Source organism: Caretta caretta, chromosome 6 (genome assembly GCF_965140235.1).
Source record: "Caretta caretta isolate rCarCar2 chromosome 6, rCarCar1.hap1, whole genome shotgun sequence".
NCBI classification, from domain to species: Eukaryota; Metazoa; Chordata; order Testudines; family Cheloniidae; genus Caretta; species Caretta caretta.
Genome location: NC_134211.1, coordinates 19,818,084 through 19,841,966, shown reverse-complemented (window position 1 = coordinate 19,841,966; position 23,883 = coordinate 19,818,084). Strand labels below are relative to the sequence as shown.

The 23,883-nt window shown below is 41.6% G+C and overlaps 1 protein-coding gene across 14 annotated transcripts in view; it reads right to left on the bottom strand.

Moving 5' to 3' along the window:
• Positions 1-23,883, bottom strand: part of LRRC56 (leucine rich repeat containing 56) — a 138,691-nt gene that overhangs the window by 14,889 nt on the left and 99,919 nt on the right. For all 14 annotated transcript variants that reach the window (XM_048852550.2, XM_048852547.2, XM_048852546.2 and 11 more), the window contains 2 exons: positions 7,718-7,814; positions 7,110-7,307 (listed from right to left, as the gene is read on the bottom strand). In XM_048852550.2, coding sequence (XP_048708507.1) covers positions 7,110-7,307; positions 7,718-7,814 — 295 coding nt within the window. The remainder of the gene's footprint in view (positions 1-7,109; positions 7,308-7,717; positions 7,815-23,883) is intronic.

Genomic DNA, 23,883 nt, shown 5'->3' with positions numbered 1-23,883 from the left:
GTCCATGACTTTTACTAAAAATACCCATGACTAAAACGTAGCCTTACCTGTAAGTCACTCATTTGGTCCTGATAGAGTTTTTGTTTTTCACAATGTTACATGTTATACCACCAATTCCCAGTCAGCCAAGTCCTTGCCCACCAGTAATGTTGTCACACAAAGAAATCTTTCTGTAGCAGCAGTATGTATAACAACTGTCCATTCCCTTCCCACAAAACACCACACTGACCGGCAGAGGGCATTTGTCAAATAAAGCATATATTTGCTGGCTGCTGCTAAGAAGAGGCAGACACTGACCTGACTAACTGACTCTTTAATCTTAATTTAGGAACAGCCTTAACCAATCATCATCCCTTCACGTAGCACATGAACTTTGTACAGGGCGCTGGCTATAGGTTTACAATTTATAGTGCTGTCCTGTTTGAGAGATGATGCATCATATTACACTCACACGGCAATACTGCAAACAGCAGCTGTAATAGGGGCTACAGTATGTATCATCAGGTTGTTGCTTTTGGTTTAGATGACAGAGGAAGATGAGGTCATCTGAAAATCAAATTACACAAAGCAAACAGGGAGCCTGAAGAAAGAGCAGTAAATCTAGTTAATCATTTTGTAAATAAAAAAAATACACATACTCTTACTGAGGTTGTACTATGGAGTACAGCATGCATGCAGCTTGAAAGGTTAGACTTGCCCAACCAGGGAACACAAATGTAAGTCCACCTCTATTTTTTCTATTTCCCAGCTGAATTTTCTATATCTCAGTCAGTTGGCAAAAGCATTAATAGGAACAAAGCAACTGACAGAGCCCAGGGTGAAATTCTCAGGAATAGAGGTTAGAATGGGTTTTGTGATGGCCTCAGAGCTGTGGAACTCCCCACTGAGGGGTTAGAGTGAATTTGTGAGTTGCCTCTTTTAGAGCATGGTGGAAGACATGTCTCTCTGAGGAGGCCTCCCATCAGTAGAGGCAACAAATGGCTGATTAATCTGTCTTCTAGAATGACCCAAAGAAGTAAAATCCAACCAAGCGAGAGGCAGAGAAGATGGTCCATATGTGGACAGCAATGAATCTTCTTAAATTCTTATATTTTTCTTTAAATCTAGCTATCCCAGTAACTGATGCACTTGTTATGCAATGACTGACAGAAAGACATGCATGCAATAAGATCTCTGGATTGTAAAGTCTTAGCTAGCAATTACGTAAGAGATCCCATTTTGCAAAACTTGTGTGAGAATGTGTCTTGTGTGCTACATACTCTGTCTGCGTACTCTACTTCCAAAAACACATTGCACTTCAGCATATTATAATACTGATCAGTTCCTGGTTTCATCACCTAAACAGGTCAAGAGCAGTCATGGCATGACCCTATCACAAGTGGTTTTTAAGGACTGAAGACACCAAGTGATAATTATGTCTTCTGAATATGTTACTACATTTGGCGATGGGCGATATGAACTCCTTATAACTCTAGTACCTATTGTGTAGGTTCTGATAGTACTACAACTATGAAGTGACAGAAACTGCACTGTCTTATTTCTATGGGAGTAAAAACAAGCAAGAAGACATGATCTTTCCACTAGAAGCAGGCATGGATTTCTTTTTGTAGAGACTTTTGATTCTGATCACGTCTTCTAATCACGTCTCCAGCAAGGAATGAAATGTCAATAACAAACATTTCAATTATAAATAGTTACAGTATCTGCCTCTGAAGTACACCTCTGAAAGTACAAAGAAGGAAAACAAATGTAGAGCAATTTGTTAAGGTACAGCCTACTGGATCTCTGAAAAGAAAAAACATGACAATTAAAACACTACACTGTGCTGGTGCCTTCAGTGACAGATGTGATCAAGCCAATAATTAAACATAAGAAAGTGATACAAATCTTCACGATTATTATATGCATGGGTTGAAATACCCACACTTGCACTACATGACTGAGATTTTAGGGATGCTATCTAAGCTTTCAAGCTTAAATTCCTACACAAATTAATTCTGTGGACATGAACGGTTTAGAGTAAACGGGGAAGTTATATGGCACGTGATACAGAGGAACAGGGCCAGCCTTAGTGAAAATGGTGCCCTGGGCAAACTTGTATTTTGGCGCTCCCCCTCCCCTCATCACCCCTGGCTCCTAAGGGTTCCCTGGGCTTCCCCCCACAATCACCTCCAGGCCATTACCTATACTTCATACGGAATGTCCACAGGAAAGTCCATTCAATGTAGATGGGCATCTTCCATGGTCCGTTGTGAGTTATGTGTCCCCTGATGAGCCATTTACTTTGACTAGTTTCAGAGTGGTAGCTGTGTTAGTCTGTATCAGCAGAAAGAACGAGGAGTACCTGTGGTACCTTAGAGACTAACAAATTTATTTGCACATAAGCTTTCATGCTCAAATAAATTTGTTAGTCTCTAAAGTGCCACAAGTACTCCTTGTTCTTCCTACTTTGACTAGTCCCTTCAAGATGTGCTGGCTAACTACCTTGTGGGCATTACCCCAGAAGCAAACATTGAAATACAGGTATAGAGACAATACTCATAATTTCAAATACAAAAATGATACATGCATACAAATAGCATAAACGTATTCAGCAAATCATAACCTTTTCATAGACATCTTAATGCCACATCTTGTACAAGATCTGTTGCAAATATATAACAGTGGTTGCAAGAATGATCTACATGGTCATGTTTTACTCAGATAACATCACAATGAGTAACTGCTACAACTAGCAAATTCCTAGGCCACTGTCAGCATAAGCGCAGAAGTAAGGGTGGCAAGGTATGTGGTGTATTGCCACACTTACTTCTGTGCTGCTGCGGTGGCTTGTAGTGCCTGGCGCTTGGCCTGCAGCTCACAGCAGGCTTCGCGCTGTCACATGGGGGCTGCATCTTGCCAGAGCCCCCGGCCCTCCTGCAGCCCCTAGCCACTCCTTGCTCATCATGAGCATTTTGACAGGAAGTACCAAGCAGTAATAACAACAACAGTAATACAAGTGTGTGTGTGTGTGTGTGAGAGAGAGCCAGTGTGTGAAAGAGAGACAGAGAGAGAGCCAGTGTGTGTGTGAGACTATGTGTTGGGGGATTGTGTGCCAGAGTGTGTGTTGGGGAGTGTGAGACTCTGTGTGTGTGTGACAATCTGTGTTGGGGGACTGTAAGAGCCAGTTAGTGTGTGAGAGAGACCGTGTGTGTGACTGTGTGTTGGGGGATTATGTGAGAGATAGTGTGTGTGTTGGGGAGTGAGAGTCTGTGTGTGTGTGTTAGGGAAGTTTGAGAGACACTCAGCGCATGTCACTTAAAGTCTCCCCTCCCCTCTCTCACATGGAAGTTTTGCTCCTCCTGGCCCCAGCCTGGCCAGCCCCCACCAGACCCCAAGCAGCACAGGGCCAAAGGCTGGGAGGGATTCGGCTCAGCTCCGGGCAGCGAGCGGTGGGCCGCGCTGCCAGTGACTGGCCCCGTCCGTGCCACTCTGGGCTCCCCGGGGCTGGGGCAGAACTGGCCGGCTGAGGAGCGAGGGAGGGAGGGGCTAGGGGGTCAGGGGCGGGGTCAGGGAGAAGCCTGCTGGCCCAGCGCGGGGAAGGGGCTGGAGAAGAGAGGAGTCCAGCCACAGCCAGCCAGGAGAGGCCCAAGCCCCTTGTGGTGCCCCCCTGGTTATGGCGCCCTGGGTGCGGCACCGTTTGCCCGGCCCTAAGGCAGGCCCTGCAGAGGAATCATAGTACCATCCCTTTGTTTTCTGTCTTCCTCATGCATTACTGGTCCTCTGTAACATCAATGTGGAATGCTCCAATTCCTAGAAAATACACTATCTCCCAAAACATCTTGATTACATATACTGTATCTTGGTTTTAGCCTACCACTAATAACTCGGGAGATTAGTGCTACAATTAACATTCAACCTAATTTGTTTGTCTCATGTTTATCTCTTGAGAATTGAAGACCTGCAATTACAGCAATCTTAAGAAAATGATAGTGGATCATTTGTTTTAACCCAGAATAACTATTCTCCATGTACACAGAAAGTTTTCAAAGAATATACATTTATTCAATTTATCAGATAAATGTTCTAGAACAGTGATTCCCAAATTGTCATCCACAAACCACCAGTGGTCTCCAGAGGGCTTGCTGATGCGCCTGAGAACTGGTTGATTGAATTATGCTGACTCCGCTGATTGTTTCAAGATGCTACAGTGCGAGGATTTAAAGTTTCCAGATTTAAAGAGTCCAGTTTTAGAGCTATTACCTGTTCCAAGGGTAGTCCCCATTTTAAGTAAAAGGCATATTGCTGGAATCAACATCTCTAAAACTGGAATTAACTTGTTAAATGCATGCACTGTACATCACATTCAGCACTTTTCTAATATCATTTTTGCATGTATACAATTACTGTAGTTGCCACTCGGATGTTATGCAATCCAAACACGAAGGGAGGAGAGATGGTTATTTTGACTGCAAAGAGGATGAGCATGTCCACAAGACAATCTCTCTATTAAGACCCTGATCTATGCTATGAAAAAGTTTGATAACTTCTTTTTGAAAGAGTCCCTCACTTTGACATGCCACTTTAAAGTTTTATTTTGGTGGTCTCCTCTCCTCTTGAAATTCCTTGAAGTCACAAAACAGATTATAAGAATGATCCAGAATCACTGTATTAACACATAAATTTAAGAGACAGGAGAAGGATCTAATATGGATGGACAGATAATCACATGTGTGTGTTGCTAACTCTGGGTGCTTTGCCTTGCTCTTCTGCATTGGTGAGAATATGCTTTTTACCACTGTTAACAACTTTCACGCGGTAAATAAGCACTCGACTTTCACAATAAGCCAAAAATCAAGCTAATCCCATTTCAAAACAAGGCCAAAACAAGCCAATCCCTAAGAACCCCAACACTCTATGTGACTAGATCCCCCTGGCGTGCAGTCTGGGACTGTGGTGGGCCCGCTGTGCACCCCTGACTCTCTCCTCCCTTTGCCCCTGTTTGCCCCCCCCCTCTGCTTGCCGGAGCCGTTAAAAAAAAAAGAAGCAACAAGCTAAAACAAGCAACAAGCCAAAAACTAGCCAACAAGCAACTCACAAGCCAATTAAGCCAAAAACAAACCCAATTTCTGTGTTTTTTTCAACGGGTTTGGCATGTCAGCTTTTTACTACTACACCCATATGAAAGTAATAATGAGAGAAAACAACCATGCAGTCTCAAACTTAAAATGGTCGTTTTGGGTTTCTCCCAAAAGCTATGAAAAGAGGGAGGTGAGGAAAGGGAGAAATGGACAGACTAATGCTGTTACACTGTATTGCTGACACCCTTCTGAAATCCCAGCACAAGAGGCTGCCGTTTTTACACACCGCAGCAGGGTTATCTGACACAGCCACATGATCTCTCATGTTTGAGAAGTTTAGTCCCCAAAGAGCAGAGATAATTTAACTGGTTTCCAGAGGCCTCTTGGGCACTGCAAGGATCCATAAGAAATGCTGAGGGTAACTGGCCCTTAATGTGAGGATACAGACCACTTGGGTGGGGCCATATTAAGCGATTAAAAAAAATATTATTTAACTAGGGCAAAATGCAAACTGGTGTCTTGGCTGAAAGACTTTGACCTCATTTCCAATAAAAACTGGGAACCAGTGGAGACAAATAACCCATTGGTACCAGAAAGGCTACAACAGCTGACACCTTTCAGAGCAGCTGAGAACTTGCAAGTCAATCTGTTTTACCTGCAAGGCGCAGCTGATACCAGTGGGATCATTTGTCTCCACTGGCTCTACTTCACACCTTAGGGAGACATGCAGGATCTGTGCTCTGCAATGCAAGCTGTGGGAATAGGTGCCCTATGCCTAGCGGTAAAGCAGGGGACTTTGAAAATTTTCCCCCTCATTCCATGCCACTAATTCTGGCTTGGCCTCAGTAAAGGGAGCTTCAACGTGGCCCGTTCAGCTGACTCTTTGTGTAGCTTGTCCACATGTTCAGCCAGGCTTCCCTGTGGCCTGCTCATATCTCTCAGTGTGGATCTTGCCCACATGCCAACTGAAAGCTGGTTTAATTGTGGCCTGCCCAGCTCTCTCAGTGTGGGTCTGACCCATATGCCATCTGGGGGCCAGTTTCACTGCAGCCTGCTCATGCTTCTTGGTCTGGACCTTGCCCACACACTGTCTAGGAGCTGGGTTCCTGTGGCCTGCTCAATTCTCTTGGTGTGGACCTCACTCATACGCCGACTGTGAGCTGGGTGCAGGCAGTCTGCTGTCCCTGCCATTTCTGAGTGGAGGAGAGGTGCTGTCCTTCAAACCCTCCTCAGAAAGCCACAAGAATTTTTTTTTTTTTTAGTTTAGCAGTTTTGAGAAGAAATCCTCAAAGCCATAAAGAAACCTGAGAGATGGTTAATTAAAAATCTTTCAAAAATCCTCTGAAAGCTCTACTCCAAGGGGTACCCTAGAGTCTGCTTGGAGGCAGAGAATTCTGGGAAGTTCTTCTGGAGGGCTGGTCCTAAGCCCAGGCTCAGTGCAAAGATCTCGACTGCCCCACTGGCCATGGAAATGAGGAACGCCCACTGTGAAGATTGACATGAGGACTGAGAAAATATTATTTTCTTGCTAAAAGGTAATGGAGGTTAAAAAAAAAAAAAAACTTAAAAGCCTGCTCCATGCTCCCTGGTGAGCAGTGAAAGGAGTTTGGGCTGGCTAGAAAGCAGGAAGAAATTAAACTCTAGCAACTCTTGGGCAGGTTCGCAGCAGATGGTAATAGATTTAATGTTGCACAAATATGTCCACTAGCATGTGGGAGAAGTGTTTATTCTTGTCAGAACAATTTGCTTGCTAGTTTATTTTACCCTACACTATGAAAGGGATTCCTACTAATATCAACACTCCCCTGAAGCCATTAGGGAAAAGGCCTTGTCAATTAATACTAATACTTCCTCTATTTTTCCCTCTGTTCATGTTTAAAGAAAAAATAACTATAGAAAAAGAGGGATAGAATAGAAAAGAGAGAAAGAAAAGACCTACTATAACACCACCACCACCACCACAACGGAAGTATTTCTGTGGGTATCTGATTTACCAACTCAAGATAAATGTGCAAAATTTAACACAAGAAATCTGAACAAGGTTCTTACCTCTGAAGACTCTGGGTTTGGCTTAAGGCAAATAAGATTCCCCTCCACTGTGAGACTATTCAGTTTGCCGCAGAGTCCCAGGTACTGAATCTGGTTGATGTCCTCAATATTGTTTCCTTCCAGGTCCAGAATCTCAAGATGATCCAGCAAGCTCACTTGGCTCAGGTCAGAAATATTGTTATAGGCTATATAGAGTTCCTCAACAGAAGTAAACAGAACATATAAACCACAGACTTGCCCAAATTACATTAAGCCACTTACTGACTTACTTCAAATCTTTAGGAAATTGCATACTACAAAGAGCTAGAAATATCAATTAGAATGCTCAGGTACTAGCTTGGGCAGAGTGCTTCCTATCATGGCTAATGCCATTTTAAGTGAATGAGACTATCATGGAAATAAGTAAGTGTGTTCAGGATCAGACCACAGTGCTGTACTAAAAAATAATTGCTTTAGCATCTTCAAAGATTAATAAATACAAACTCAAGGTGCCCAATCAAAATCCTTTAAGAACTTTAAAAAAAGTGACAGTACAATTACAGGAAGAGAAATATTAACTAAAGATATCGACCGTAGGAGCATATTTGAAATGACCCAGTTTTACCTACCTTCAAAGAGATGCAGGAAGAGATTCCATCTAAATCTGTGAGCCCACAACGAGCCATCCACAATACTTGGAGATGGGACAACGTGCTTCCAAGGTCCCTTGTAAGAGAAACAATTCAAGCACTGATTTAAATGGGAAAAGAAATTTAGAAGACATTTTGTTTCCCCCACACTGGAAAATCTGATTGTTTCCTCATAGCCTGTATCCTTAACAGGCAGGAAACATAGAGAAACAGTTCAACTCTCATAGATGAAGAAAGAGATTAAGGCTGTATAGTGAACATTTTATTCTAATCTTTTCTCCCAAATACACTTTTGATCTCCAGTGACAATACGGCTCATGGAACAGTATCTGCTCCCAATTCAAGAAATCCATTTAAAATTCTGCCAAAAGTTTATACTTTGGTGATTTTTCCATAATTCAAAGCAAATTAGATAAATGCTACAAATTCTGTAAGAATTTATTTCTGTGGTTTTCACTACATATTGTATAAGCATAATCCAAATAAATACATCTGATTTTAACCCCCTCCTCTTGCCTTTTATCAGTTTATGCGGCACCTTTCCTCTCCTTGCACTGGAAGTGATAAACAAATAATATTGCTTGGATCAGTAGAAAATGGTAATCCACCCCATTCCATCTGTCCACCTTGTAGGCCTAGCAACACGTGAGTAAGGGATTGATTCTGCAAGGTTCTGAGCATTATGGCCCTAATCCAGAAAAGCACTTAAGCACATTTAACTTTGTGCACAAGTTGTCCTATTGACTTTGCACAGACATAAATAGCTACATAAAGTACAAAAATAGTGGCAAATCAAGCCCAAGGTCTTTAGCACCATCAATCTTCTATATCATTGAGCTACAAGTGCATATCATTCAAATGTAAATGAGATACAATGGCTTGACAAACCCAGAAGAGACCACGGTATCCAACCCCAGACTTTCTCCACCATAGAAAAAACACTGCACCCTCTCAATATTAATGAAAAAAGTTTTCCCCACTTCCTAGTACATTGTGTTTATTTTAGATTCTTCATAGAACAAAGCAAACAACAAAACCTAAGAACCACCACAGAGCACTCTTCAGTCCAAAGCCTGTGGCTTCCGTGATAGCAGAGAAAAGTGATTCCTTTATGTCTCTATTGTTTACTGTGTTACTGCTGCTGTTAAAGGCAGATCCTCATGTATATTGGCATAGATGCCTTGACTTCACTGGAGTGGTTTCAGTTGACACCAGCTGAGAATCTGGGCCACAGCAACAACGATAAAGTAAACAATAGACACAGAAGAATCACTCTTCTCCACTATCAGTCCTTTCTGTGGACTCACTGACCAATCTCTGCTGATGTCAGCAGGTTATACAATTCCTTAACTGGCAGGATCATAAAGCTAACCTGATGAACAAACTCACTTGCTTAAATCCTGCTGGTACTGAATAAGACCCTGCAGAAGAGGCAGAATTGTTAGGTTTCTTTCCAGGAGCCAGCTTAGGTCTGTTCATCCAGAAGGGTTTGCCCCTGAACCCAAAGGGTCACAATGTGCCATCACAACCACCCAGCATTTGTAAATAGCCTCTCCAGTGAATATTTCCACTGTACATACTTTTGAATAAAACAAACTGATTTCAAGGCATCCTTGAGGCAAGAATGCACCAACTGCAATATTTACTGAAATTTATAATCATAAAAGCAAAGGGTGGAGGGGAGAAACAAAGTAAAAATGAAGCAGCTGCCACCAAGCATGGCAATGCTTACTGCCTGAGCAACACACCAATAAACTCAGACCTGTTAGTTATGACTAACATGAAGAAAATGCATTGCTCATTTCATGACCCATTTACACGCTGATCAGCCTTTGAGAAATGTGGGCAGTGTTATTTTGGTGTGAAAGTCTCCTTTTCCCTATATCATCAGACCCAGGTAAATGTAAAATGGTTACCCAGAATATTCACATTTTCACACTATTAAAGTGGAAAGCAAATTATTTCTGTTAAATTCTCCGTATGTTGCAGTGAAAGACAAGACTGAAAACAATCATAACTTCATATTTTACCAAATTTTAACAAAAAAAATACATTTGTTTGTGTCTTATACTTTCTCTTTTAATGTGTATCTTTCAAACCATAACTTTTGGTATTATGTTTGCCTCCTAAGAGTTCCTCCGAATGCTGAGTCAAAACAACATATTAATTTACGTGCATTTTTCACACATGACTGTTTTAGAGTGACTGCCACCACTTCATAGTTACAGCCATGATCCTGCAGTGAACTCTACACAGGAGACCCCGGCACCCTCACAAAGCTCCACTCCAGCAGTGTTATCCAGGTTAATAATAATTTTGCCTGTAGTGTGTACAAGGACAAGTCATGTTTGAAAAGTGTGTTAGCTGGTCAAGTTTAATCTCAGTCCCTTCCGAAGAGTTAATTCTGACCCGCTCTCACATTTGTAAACATGAATTGCCCCTGTTTACAAATGTGAGATGCTACATTGTGTTAATTAAAACGTGTTAGTTAATCCACAAGTTCTCAAACTTTTTCTTGCTGAGGCCCCCCTCAACATGCTATAAAAACACCAGGGCCTGGGTGCAGGAGCGCGGGGTTCCGGGCCGGGGGGGACTGGGGGAAGATCCTTGGGCACAGGCACAGTTTTACTTCTATTTTGGGGGCGCAAGGGCTGGCGGGGCTCGAGCCAGCTCCGCACAGCAGGGTTCAGGGAGGGAGCGCCAGCTCCACCCCCTGACTCGCTCAGCAGGCCATCCAGTCTGTCTGGGCTGTGGGGGGACACAACCCAAAAATATAACTCAAAGTGGGGGACTTGGTTCAAAAAGTTTGAAAACCTCTCAAGGTACAGGGAGGGGGTAGCTAGGGGCTGTGTATTTCCTAGTTTGGACACAGCCTTAAGGGGGCACTGTAAAATAAAAATTACTTTTTAAAGTTCTTACCTATGAGCAAACTTACTTGTCAAAGTTCATGCTACATCATAAAAATACATATATCAGTTCTGCTTCTGTTTATAGTTTTTGGAACTGATTCTGATCCAGCTAGCCCTTGATGCGAGCAACTCCTTTAAAGCTAACGTAGTTAGAACTGGCATGACAAAGGAATCAGAGCCTGCGTCTCAGGCTCACATGCACATGTGGAATGCTGCAATGTTTGGGATGCAAACACAAGCAAGACAATTTTTGTTACTGTTGCTGATTTACAAAAATGATTTCTTTGGCATTAAAAAACCCCAATTAAAACCTTTATCTTGGTTTTGCGTTTTATAAAAACGTATTTATACAATGCCGAAATATGGGGCTAAACTTGACTGAGAGTATCCAAAGCTGCAAAGCTGACCATTAACTCAAACCAAAGAATGCATAACAATAAAGTTCGAGAAGCTTAGTTTTATTAGATGTACAACTGGATATCAGTGGGCCTGATTCTGTGCTCGGCTTTACTAAGGGGGCCACAAAGCAAAGCTAACTGGGCCCTGGGAAATACAGAAGGGCAGCATCGGATTAAAGTAAGTGACCCAATGCTACTCCTTCCATGCAGCATCCAGTGTAGAGGGATGCCAGCAAATCTTCTAGACCAGGAGGGCGACTGGCCAGAGCACTTTGTTCTTTGTCTATCCTGGGCTTCAGAGAAGCTACTGCAAGTCGAGACAGCAATGGGGCTCCTCTAACTTATGCTGTGGGCTATGCCAGCCATTGGAACAGCCCAGAATCCTGAGTGGTACAGCTCCAAATTTGTCCCAGGGTATTTTTATATTACTTCTATAAAAAACAATGTCAAGTCAGATTGCCTATTACAGCAAGGCACATCTGCAAATATTTTATTTCTGAACTAACACAAGAAGCATTTGGAAAGCTTTGGATCACATCTGAAAACAAAACAAAACAAAAAAAACAAAAAAAGTTCATGCTTGTAGCATCAAAAAAATTCCCAGATTAATTAACGCACAGTAATTCCCACTGAGAATGCTGTTGCTAAAAGGTTGCAATGTAAAACAGCAGTTGAACTCAGAGTAAGCTGGCCCAGACAAGACAATTGCATGTACCTACATTTCTGAAAGTATTTCTACATTTTTGTTGGCCATTTGCAAGAAAAGTTAAGAAATTCCAAACGATGGGCGTGCCTCATCTGGAACCAGCTCTGCTTCATTTGGAATGTACAAGTTTGAGGGGGTTAGCGAGTCTTGGGAAATATTGCACATGTATTGATCACATTTTGTGTGTATGTTCATATATTTAAGTGCAACGCTCAACTGAACCTGAACTACAGAGCCACAACTGATGCCTCCCTAATAAAAATAAAAAAGAGGAGATTTACATTCTAACCATAATTTATGATGGAAATTAGGAGGAAAAATCCATTTCCATTATATTTTTTGTGTGAGGAGGCCCAGAAAAGATTACAATTTTTAGGGAAACAGTGTTTATGAAGATTGTTGAAGATACAAAATGATCCTTCATACCACTATGTGAGGTTAATTATTATTATTTATATTACAGTAGCATCAAAAGGCAGAAATCAGAGACCAGGGCTCCATTGTGCAGAGCTCTGGACAAACAGATAACAAGACAGTTCCTCTCCCAAAGAGCTTACCATTTAAATCAGCTCTGTGGGGCAGGGATTATCTAACTAATAAGTGATTTCTGGGTAGAGATGAAGTTCCACAAAAAGGCTGAGGCGTTTCTGGCAGCTAGGAGAGGTGGCAGGTAAGAAATGTAGGGCACAGCACTAATGAATGATGAAGGTAAGTTGGATAGAAGATCATGTGCAGTATAAAACTGATCCTGGGATGATGATCAGTACTCCACTCTAGGGGGCACCAATCACACAAACACATATAATAAGAGACACTTCTGTTCCTAGTGGATAAGTGTCCCAATCACCACAAATCATATTAATTACCAGAAAGGCTAAGGAATGAAGGGGCATAGAGATTAAACTACCCTCTCATTCCCGCAAGTGTTTCTTCCAGGTCAGCTTTGAGCCAGACTACCAAGGCTATGTGTGAGAAGCTGCCACTTCCCATGCTGTACATTCTCTTGATGAACAAAGGACTACAGTTTCCAGGGGTTTCCAAACCAGCAGCTTTCAGAAGCAATCATCATTTCACACACAGGCCTCATCTTGTGTGTGTGAGGAGCGCGAACAGAGTTCTAAAACATGCTCTTTATTATCCAAAAATATAGAAAGAACATGTGCTAAGAAACCAATGTGTACTCACACAGCCACTGCCTCTTATGTTGCCATGTTCACAGGCCATGAAGAATGCTGGAGAGTTCTATTCAAGAGAGCTTAAAGCTGCACTTCACATTTATTTTGGCTTAAGAAAATGAACAAAGATAACAGTATGAAAACTATGCTCCAATTTTCTCCACATAAGTTTGTCCAGTGAGTTCCTACCACTGCAGTACTATATTCCTGTCAGGGTGTTGCAACAGCCTTCCAACTTGCACAGAACCATTCATGATTTCTTTTGTGAAATCCAATTCTCCAGACAGCTCATCACTCTTTGAAATGAGGGGAAAAAAACAAGTTTGGTTTACAACAACTAATGACATTTTGAAAAACAAAAACTTGTTCTTCTTTTAATCCAGCAGACTGGTTCTTTGGGGATTAGTTCACTTGAGCTAAAATCCTACTGGATGGAGACCAGACTTTAAAAGCAAAATTCTGCTCTTGGTTTTGCCAGCGTAAGTATGGAGAAGCTCCACTGATGTTAACGGAGCTACTCCTCACTTACACAAATGCAGCCTTGAGCAGAATCTGGTCCTAAATGGCTATCAGTGGGAACACTGTACTGTTTAATTTGGAAGTTATTCAGAATCATTCCCTAAACCACAAAGCATCTAAGCCACTCAATTTGCAAACAATAACTATTTTCTAAACACGTATATCTTTGTTTAATGAATCCTAACATGCAATATTCTTCCAAATTCATTTTAGAGGCTATTCTTTTCATTTCTAAAGAAGGCCATCCTAAAGATGAATATGCTAGCTATCAGCCAACTTTCACCATTAAATACAGATTTTAAAATAATGACCAAGTTACTGGCTTCCTGCTTAGGAAAAAACAATCTCCTCACTGATCTATAGAGATCAAGACAGATTTATTAAGGAGTGTAACGATAACAGTGATCTGGTCCATATGTCAGTATACAATGGTTTGGTTGTACGGGTAATTCTAACATCAGAAGCAAAAATGTTTAAAGTTTGTATGTTACTTAAATCAATAACATATGCTTAAATGGAAAGTTTACATAACAGTATCATTGTTCTCTCAAATGGCTATAAAGGACGCAAAACTGTAAAATAGTGTGCACTTCTCGTTTTGTTAAGTCTGTGACATAGCCCCCAATTCAGCAAGCAGATAAGGGGATATCCTTATGTCCCTGTGGTGTCCCTTTGCAGCCAAAGGGGCTCCATGCAGGGGCAAAGACCTACCCAAGTGGATCTGATGGCAGAATTGGAGACTTACTTTGTATATTTGCTAATATAATTAGGGCATACTGATTCTCCTTTGTCTTGCACCTCGCACAGTCATCTACACTTGAATGCAGTGGGTGGAAAATGTTCCCATTCTGATATGTTAATATCTTGTACCCACTTTGCACTAGTGCAAATGATTGGCCCTGGTGCAAGGCAGTGGCAAATAAGGTCCAGACTTTTGTTGCCAAAAGCCTATTGTTACACTGAAATGCTACGTTGTTGTAATGCCTAATATTTTATCCTCATTTCGCCTTCAGAATTGAGCAGTCTTTTCTTGACAAGTGTTCCTAACCTTGTTCTGCAACATCATCCTCAGACTCTGAAAACTAAGTGAGAATAAGGCTTCATCAAGCTATTTTTAAATTTACAGGTGGAAAACATCAGTGGAACGCAAGTGTGCTCAAGTCACATGCGTTGAATAGGAAGCCTGCATCTGTACAAGGTTTGGGTTTAATAACAGGTGTGTTATGTGAAATTCTATTTCCATTTTTTTTTTACACACAAATGTGGACTCGCATTTCACTGTGAATGAAAAAGGTGGAGTTGGTGGGTATCTTTGCAGGCCAGTGTCTGTTGCTGAATGTTTTTTATAGGGTTTTCAGGCAACCTTCATACTAACGGAAACCTTTATTTTCCAAGTGTTGATGACAGTCAGTTTTTCTCCTAATAGAAATATTTTATGGGTTTTTCTTGTTTAAACATTCAGATTTGGAGTAGGGGCAAAAGCACTGTATAGCGCTTTTCTTCTATAGAGCTCAAAGTATCATTATCCTCCATTTTATTGATGCGGAAACTGAAGAACTGAGAAGGAAATGACTTGCCCAGACACACAGTAGTCAGTGGAAGAGTTGGGAACAGCACCCTGGTCTCCAGGCTCCCAGTCTAGCACCCTATGCACTGGGGACCTTTACATCTCCAGTCTCAGAGTTGCTCTCATTTACAGCCAACAGCAACATCTCCCGAAGAGTTGCTGCAGCAGCCTGTGATCACTGGAGAAGAGTGCACGCTGGCCAAACCCCCTCTCCCCAACACGTCCCCTAACCTGGGGCCAGATAGGTGTATAGATGGCTACAGTACCAGGGATTCCAATTGCTGAAGCAGCCAGCCTATTCACGTCTTAGGCTGAGGATCTGGCCCAGAAGCTGTAATGACTGTACATCTTCTCTTCAAACTGTTTTTCTCCTCTGAGTCTCACTGCTGCTGGTAGTTACTTGTCTTGAGTGTTTGCTGTCCAGGGTTGGAGTCAAAGATGAGTGCGTGCAACCACATTGGTAGCTTTAATCTGGAAGAATGGTTGGGCTAATCCATAGACAAATTTGCTACGAACAAGGCAGCTAGAGACACTCCATGGGTGAAACCCCAGTTTCATTGAAATCGATGGCATAACTCCCATTAACTTCAACAGGGCCTATATTTCACCCCAGGAGTCTGTCTTTCATAGGGGTGAACTCTCTGAGCATCTTTTACTCGGCTAGGATTGCTCTGCTGAAGCAGATAGGAGTGGAGGATGCCAGTAAGGATACAACCAACCCCTCCAAGTTGTGTTTCAGGGCTACGTCTATCTTCATTTTGGTGGTATATTCATGTATTATGGTTTCTTAGGCCACCATTGCATCCACTGTAGCAATCACAACATAAGACTAGCAGCACCATCTGCAAATATTTTGTTTCCCAATTCAGAGCATATCAGAGTAGAATCCCATTTTATATGAAATCGGGCTCAACTGAATTAACTGAACCTACCAAGGTAGTTTCAAATGAAATCAGGAGAGCTGATCAATACACTGGTTTTGTAAGGGGTCATAATTGTGTTTTAATTAACTAAGAGTTTTTGTTCAATTTAATAAATTATAATGTACTGTGAAGGGGAAGTCTCTGAAACATAGCTTTAATTTAAAATGTTCTCATTTTCAGTTGCTGTCAAAAAACCCAGAGCAGAATAATTAGCTTGATGAAAGCTGATGTACCTGGAATGAAGAATAAAAATTCTCTAACACATGAATATATGTATGCGTGGGTGGGGTACATGTAATTTTGTGTTAATTTCCTTTCGATCTTGAAAATTGCTTGTCATTTTATCTCCGTGGTAGTCTTTTAACAGGTAACCGAGTATTAATGATGAAATATTAACAGCTTTAACTGAGTTTCCACAAATTTAAAAATAGCCAGATTTGCTCAAATGTGGCTCATAAACCAAATACAGCCCTGGAACTTCTTTCTACATTATGTTTCTACTCCTACCTTTGCCACGGAGTTGTGCCCATAAAGGCTGTACACCCCAATATGCAATGCGCCATCTTGACATCAGCATTACATATTCTGAATTGGCAACTGAACTTTCAAATGGAGGAAAATTTAGATACACTATAAATAAAACTGCATCTCAACTGTCTCCTCTTTTAGCCCCAAAGCTATCTATGCTGCACAGAAATTTGGCATTCCCTCATTTTAACTGTTGAAAATTATGTACAACGGAAAAAAAGACTAATAAAGCTAAGGTTACAGAATGAGTTATTTATACTAAAGGAATACATCCCAGCATTTTCAATTTACTGCATGGTTAATGTCTTTGTATTTTTCATTTTGGGTCTTTGTTTCACATTATCCCAGATTTGAGGTTTGGTAAGATAAGAGAGATGTGCTTCCACTTTGCTTTAATACAGTTTTGACACTTTAAAATCAAGACCCCAGAAACTTTCTATACTGGAGAGAGTAAGTAGGAAGAAAAGGAGGACTTGTGGCACCTTAGAGACTAACAAATTTATTTGAGCATAAGCTTTCGTGAGCTACAGCTGAATGCATCCGATGAAGTGAGCTGTAGCTCACGAAAGCTTATGCTCAAATAAATTTGTTAGTCTCCAAGGTGCCACAAGTACTCCTTTTCTTTTTGCAAATACAGACTAACACGGCTGCTACTCTGAAACCAGTAAGTAGGAAGAATATCTGGTAAAAGTGCTTTGATTGTGAGTAAGTAGGAAGAATTTTTGGTAAAAGTGCCTTGATTGCATGATATCAATTGTAGAGACAGATCACTGGTGTTTTAAAAAAAACCCTTCATTTTGTTCCAACAACTTTAACACACACAAAAATTGGAAAAAATAAAATACCAGAACAACTGGACATATACAAATTAAGAAGAAAGATGCCAGTCATTAGATTTCTATTCAACTTCTGTTCTGTTGGAAGCTGGAAATAAATGTTCTCTCAGAAAACCAAAATAAATTGCTATGAGACCAGAGACCTAGATGCCACAGAGATGGGTGTGATATTAAAACAGACAGAAAATGTTGAGCCATTTAAAAATGACTGAACAGACTCTCATTTTCAAGATTGTTTAAATCTAGCAGTTTCATACTATGCTAAAATGTAAAGCCCTCCATGAATTTTTAATGTCTCCCTATAATTCTCCAATGCAGCAGCACAATGATTTCCAAACTGATGTTCCTGTCAATTTTTAAGTAAACCAACTGGATTAGTTTGCACCTATGGGTGCACCTACACTACGGGGGCTATACCTTCATAGCTATGCCACTGTAGCCATAATCTCGTAGTTTAGACACATTAGAAGGGACTTTTCTGTCAAGGTAGCCGGAACACCACCTTTCCAAATGACAATAAATCTAGGACGATTAAAGCATTCAACTGCATCTGACATATCTGTGTCTACATTGAGGGCTAGGTCGGCATAGATTTTTCACATCCGTGATTGACATAGCTATACTGACCTAAATATTAAGTGTAGACCAGACGTTAGGAAAAATTCCCATTGAAGCCATTGCTAGAGTACAGATGGTACAAAATGAGATAATTTTCTTTAATAGATATGATTTTCTTTCAATGTATGTTAACTGCTTTAAAATGAACATTTTAAAAAATTCTGCAAGATGCAAAAATTTTGGAAACAAACAAACAAAAAATCCTACATAAATAGGCTGTGACTGGCACTTGAGCTCTTCAGCTATAATGTAAAAAGAGAGATGGAAACCTTACTTCATCTAATTATTACACCTGTGTGTTTGTGAATTTCACAGTAAGGAGGATTTATTTCTATATCGCTAACCCCAGATTATTTATCAAATGGGAGATTTGGTTGAGTAAGGACTGATGCTGAGTGAAACTTTTTGGGGGGCTAGTAACTGCATTTTTTAGTGCACTTAAACTATTCACAAATTCAGATCGAATTGCGCCAACAGTTTCAGCCACAGGAGAGAAAAAAAATGCAAAGCCATTTGTTTCAGCCATTTTGAAACAAGTTGTCACGAATATAGGGGGAAGGGTAGCATAAAATCCCTCCTTGGCAGCGGTACTGGATTGCCTTCCTGGAAAGGGTTAAGCAGTTCAAATAACCTAGTTGGCACCTGACCAGAAGGACCAATGAAGAAAGAAGATACTTTCAAATCTAGGTGGGGGGGGGGGGGAGGATTTGTTTGCTGTTCTGTGTGTTGTTTCCTCTCTGAATGGAAGAAGAAGCCAAGCAGGTACAATATCTCCTGAAACATATACCTGAAACAATCCATCTAAAAACACAGAAACTGTGAGTAGGGCAAGGAAATGTGTTAGGTTATCTCTTGTTTTGGCTTGTGAATTTCCCTATGCTACAGAGGTAGTTTCATTCCTGTTTTTGTAACTGTGAAGCTGAGCCCAGAGGGGAATCCTCTGTGTTTTAAATCTTTTTATTACCCTGTAAAGTTACCTTCCATCCTGATTTTGCAGGTGTGATTCTTTTACTTTTTTCTTTATAATAAAAGTTCTTCTTTTAAGAACCTGATTGAATTCAGTGTCCTAAGGACAAAGGGTCTGGTGGAGCTCATGTTGCTAAGGCAACTGGTTGGTATTTTAGTCTCAAGCTTCCCCAGGAAAGGGGGTGAAGGGGCTTGGGGGGATATATTGTTTGGGTTAGGGATTCCAAGTGACCCTTCCCTGAATTTTTGTGTAAATCACTTGGTGGTGGCAGCAATATACCATTCAAGGACAAGGAAAGGAATTTGTGCCTTGGAGAAGTTTTAACCTAAGCGAGTAGAATATAAGCTTAGGGGGTCTTTCATGCATCTGTACCCCAGAGTTCAGAGTAGGGTGAACAGATGTCCCGATTTTATAGGGACAGTCCCGATTTTTGGATCTTTTTCTTATATAGGATCTTTTTCAATATTCTTATTGCCCCCCCACCCCCTGTCCCGATTTTTCACATTTGCTGTCTGGTCACCCTAGTTCAGAGTCAGGGGATACCATGTCACAAGCCTTTTTGACTTTCCATTTAGGAATGTTTAGTTTCAAAATGGTCAAAACGTTTTGTTTCAACACAGTGGTTCATTTAGAAATGTAGCTAAACATAAAAAAAGGGGGTGGTGGTGAAAAACATTCCAAAACAACCTGAAATGAAAAAATGAAACAAAAAACGTGGGGGATGGGGTAAACAAATCATTTTGTTTGACCCCAAACTGAATTGTGTTGGTTTTTCTCACCAAAAAGTGGGGTTTTTTTCTGGATTTTTTTGATTTGGCCCCCAATGTGTCCTAGTTTGCACAAAGCAGCTGCAGAGCATTGGAGAATCAAGCCCTTGATGCACAATAGAAATTACACAATTTATACAGTACAAAATAGTAAGCACAACATATAATTTCATGGGGCCAGATTTTCAAAGGTATTTAGGCACCTAAGCAGGTCAATAGGAGTTAGGGACCTAACTCATAAAGGCACTTTTAAAATCCCACTAGCTGCCTATTTGCATCTTTAGGTGCCTACATACCTTTTGAAAATTTTATCCTGGCCCTCTCTACCACCAAGAAACCAGATTGCATGATCCCAGCACCTCAGCGAAGCAAATAACTCTGCCATTACTTACATTTACTATTACGAGGTGGTAATTACCAGAGCTAAATCATGTTAGGAGGACTTCCAAAATTCAAACACTAAGTTCTTGCAATCTTCCAAAAAGAGGCTACCATTATTTTAAAAAAAGTATAAACACATTGATTACCCACAATTTGTTTAGTGTATTTTTAAGGTATAGTGTCAACCAATTACAGATACCACACTAAAAACTGTGAAGCGTTACAAAGAGTCAGGAGTATGGGAACAACAAAATTAACACATGCAGATCTAAACGAAAAAAGGATCACTTCTTCCAGCAATTAAATCCAGCCATATCCGGGGTGGTTCTAACATTGTGCCATAGCACTACATAACATTTTAAGGCAGGAAGTGAAGAATTCCTTTTCCATATGAAACTCCCGCGTGAATTTAGGTGAAAAGAATGTAATTACCCAAACTGGAATGTGGCCTGAACACCAGTGTCACAAAGAGTGCTGTGGTATCTTTAATGGCCACACCTAGTGAGGAACCTTGTTTTATGTCTCATCTAAAATATACCACTTCCATAGGCACCATAGCATCTGATACCACACAGAGAATACCGGTGGCGAATCAGAGGGAACTGTGCCAGCTCCTGAATTACCAACACCGCTTCCTATTACATGGAGGCTTTGATTAATTTCTTTTATGCAAGTACTGACTCATCCCAACCATGCCTGACTTGTGCAGTCTGTTAAGATCACAACACATGGTGGCATGGCTATCACAAACACTGAGTCCAACAGAAATAACAGACCTACAGGGAAAGAAATATATGTGCACGTGTGATTTTTTTTTGGAATAGCAACAGGTTCTCTTTGTGCTGCAATGCGCTCATGTAAGATGACAATCACTAAATCAATTGCATTCTGAATATTTTACAGAAATCAAACTCTCAGAACTGATCATATATATTATTATCTGCATCTCTTCTTCACCCTCTAGTCATGTTGCATGACATTTACCAATAAGCAAATAAATCTAAATTGCTTCATTTCCCCCTTTTTGAAACCAGCAGCAACCTGGCATTCCAAGCTCGTAATTTTCGATTCAATGTTATTGCTTCAGAAAAAACAAAAGCTGCAGATAAGGGGCTCTTCTGAGGAAAGAATCAAAACAACCCACAACCCCTCATTACACTATTGTTATAGATTGTTTTCCGACCTATTTCTGTAAGGATATACCTTTCTGATGGCTGCTTAGACCACTGTTGTCATGGAGACGGTTAAGGTTGGGCAGCTCTACCAGCAGCAGTTGCATTATCATTACTCCCCAACTCTCAGGTCTTTGGGTTTCCTCTAGGGTGACCAGACAGTAAGTGTGAAAAATCAGGACGGGGGTAGGGGGTAATAGGAGCCTATATAAGAAAAAGCCCCAAATGTCAGGACTGTCTCTATAAAATAGGGACATCTGGTCACCCTAGTTTCCTCAGAGATTGACTGTAATCATTCTCTTTCATCACTAACTAAAAAGATCACTTAGGCCTAAATTCACAGAAGTGAACACTAATATGGTGGGTAGAAAAGTTGCAGATGCAAATGGTAATAGCTGGGCATCTAAATACTTGTCTCCAGATACAAAACCTTTAGTTATTACTATTATTGTTTGTGCTACAATAGTGCAGAGAGGCCCCAGCTGAGGTCAGGGCCCCATTGTGGTGGATGCTGTACACAAATAGAGCAAGAGACAGTCCCTGACCCAAAGAGCTTATAATTTAAATAGACAAGACAGGCAAAGGGAGAATTATAACAATTTTTTTTTAACAGATGGGGAAGAAAGGTGCAGAGAGAGTAAGTGACACACCTAAGATCATTGTGACTGATCAAGGTATTGAACTTGATCTTCTGAATCCCAGTCTAGTGTTTTAACCCCAAAAGCACTCTCTCGCTCAAGTGAGATACTACCATTTCTGTCTGCTGGAGGTGCAAAACTGCACCTTGCAAAATTAGAGACTGGATTCAGGCCCAGCTGAGACTGGGCCCTTCAATTTACTCATTTATTACATTGCAATGTGGCTATTTGAACTAGTTACCTACTGTAAACTATCAATGTTTGTAAGAACAAACCAAACCAATAATGATTGGCTCATTTAAAACATTTTCTTTGGAAATGATGAAGTCATCATCTATACATTTTCATGGAAGAGGAAAGGAAGGGAGAAGGGGTACCCAGAGAGTGAGAACCAGAAGAGGTTCGGGTATACAGAGTTTTTGCTTCCTGACACTAATGCTGGAGTGGGGATAGTCTCTCCCCTCAGTATGCAAAAGGGCAGGTCATGATCTCTCTATTCCCAGACCCTTCACATAGGAAGGGGCAGGCTGGGAAATTCACTTCATTGCCCTTAACTGATCCCACAGGAAACCAACTGTACAGCTGATACAGCCTAAGCACACTACGTATGCTTTTGATTGAGCCACTCTGCACTGTGGAATCCCATTTAAAGAGGGGCTCCAGAGACAGTGCCACATGGAAGAGGCAGAGTGAGAGGACCTTGAATTAATACACAGGATCAGAATTTTATGCCAGTGCCCCTGGCCTCCAGTAGGTCTCAGGAAATCCATTAGTTTTGGGAGGGGGCTGATTTCCCTGCTTTTTCCATGATGAAAACACTTTCCCCTCCCTTCCATGGAAGAATGATCACAAAATGCTGAAAGGGGAATCCAGGACTTTTTCATTAGGAGAGCAGGCTCTAGTCATACTGGGAGGTTCTCTACTAAGGGCTTGGCTACACTTGCAGATGTAGAGCGCCGGGAGTTGAACCAGCCCTCAGAGACAGCAGCAGGGAAAGCACTGCTGTGTGCTCCTTGTGACTGTGGAGCATGTCCACATTAGCAGCTCTTGCAATGCCACAGACAGCAGTGCATTGTGGTAGCTGTCCCAGTGTGCAAGTGGCTGCAGGGTGCTTTGGAAAGGGTTTGCAATGCCTAATGGGGCAGGCACAGCGTAACATGATGCCGATTTCCCAATCCCATTGTTCTATGGGCATCCTACTAGATTGCCAGCTGCTTTTCAAATGAGGGGGTGGGGAGTGTGACAGGGAGTGTGTTGTGTGTATGTGGGGGGAGAGACAGTGTGTTTTCGGGGGCTGAGTGTGTCAGCATGCTACCTTGTAAGTTCAGACAGCGGCAGGGGCAAGGGGGAATCCCGACATCAGCCCCCACCGTCGCCTCTCTCTCTCTCTCTCTCTCTCACACACACACATACACACACACACGCGCCTGCCTCTGCAGCAGGAGCATTCCACAGTAAAGGTTTGCTTTGTGTCCCGGAGCAGATAAGCATGCAGGCTGTCAGAAACAAAGCTTTGAAAGGGGATATCCGCAGGCCTGCAGCTGAGTTCAAAACAATGACCAGAGTGGCCACTGGACTTCAGGGGATTATGGGATATTTCCGGAGGCCAATCACAGTACAGTAATGCAATACGTTGTCCATACTGACACCCCGGCGCTCCAGCTGGGGCGCAGCAAGCTCTATGCTTCTTGTGGAGGTGGATTACCAGAAGCGCTCCAGCTGCAGAGTCCAGGCGCTCGAAGTGCCTTGCCAATGTGGACACTTCAGGAGTTATGGCGCCTGGACCTGATTTAATGCGCTCTAACCTGCAAGTGTAGACAAGACCTAAAATAATTAGAAAGAAGAAAGCCAAGGAATGTGTGGGCCCCTTACTGAATGAGGGAGGCAAACTAGTGACAGAGGATGTGGAAAAAGCTAATGTACTCAATGCTTTTTTTGCCTCTGTTTTCACTAACAAGGTCAGCTCCCAGACTGCTACGCTGGGCATCACAAAATGGGGAAGAGATGGACAGCCCTCTGTGGAGATAGAGGTGGTTAGGGA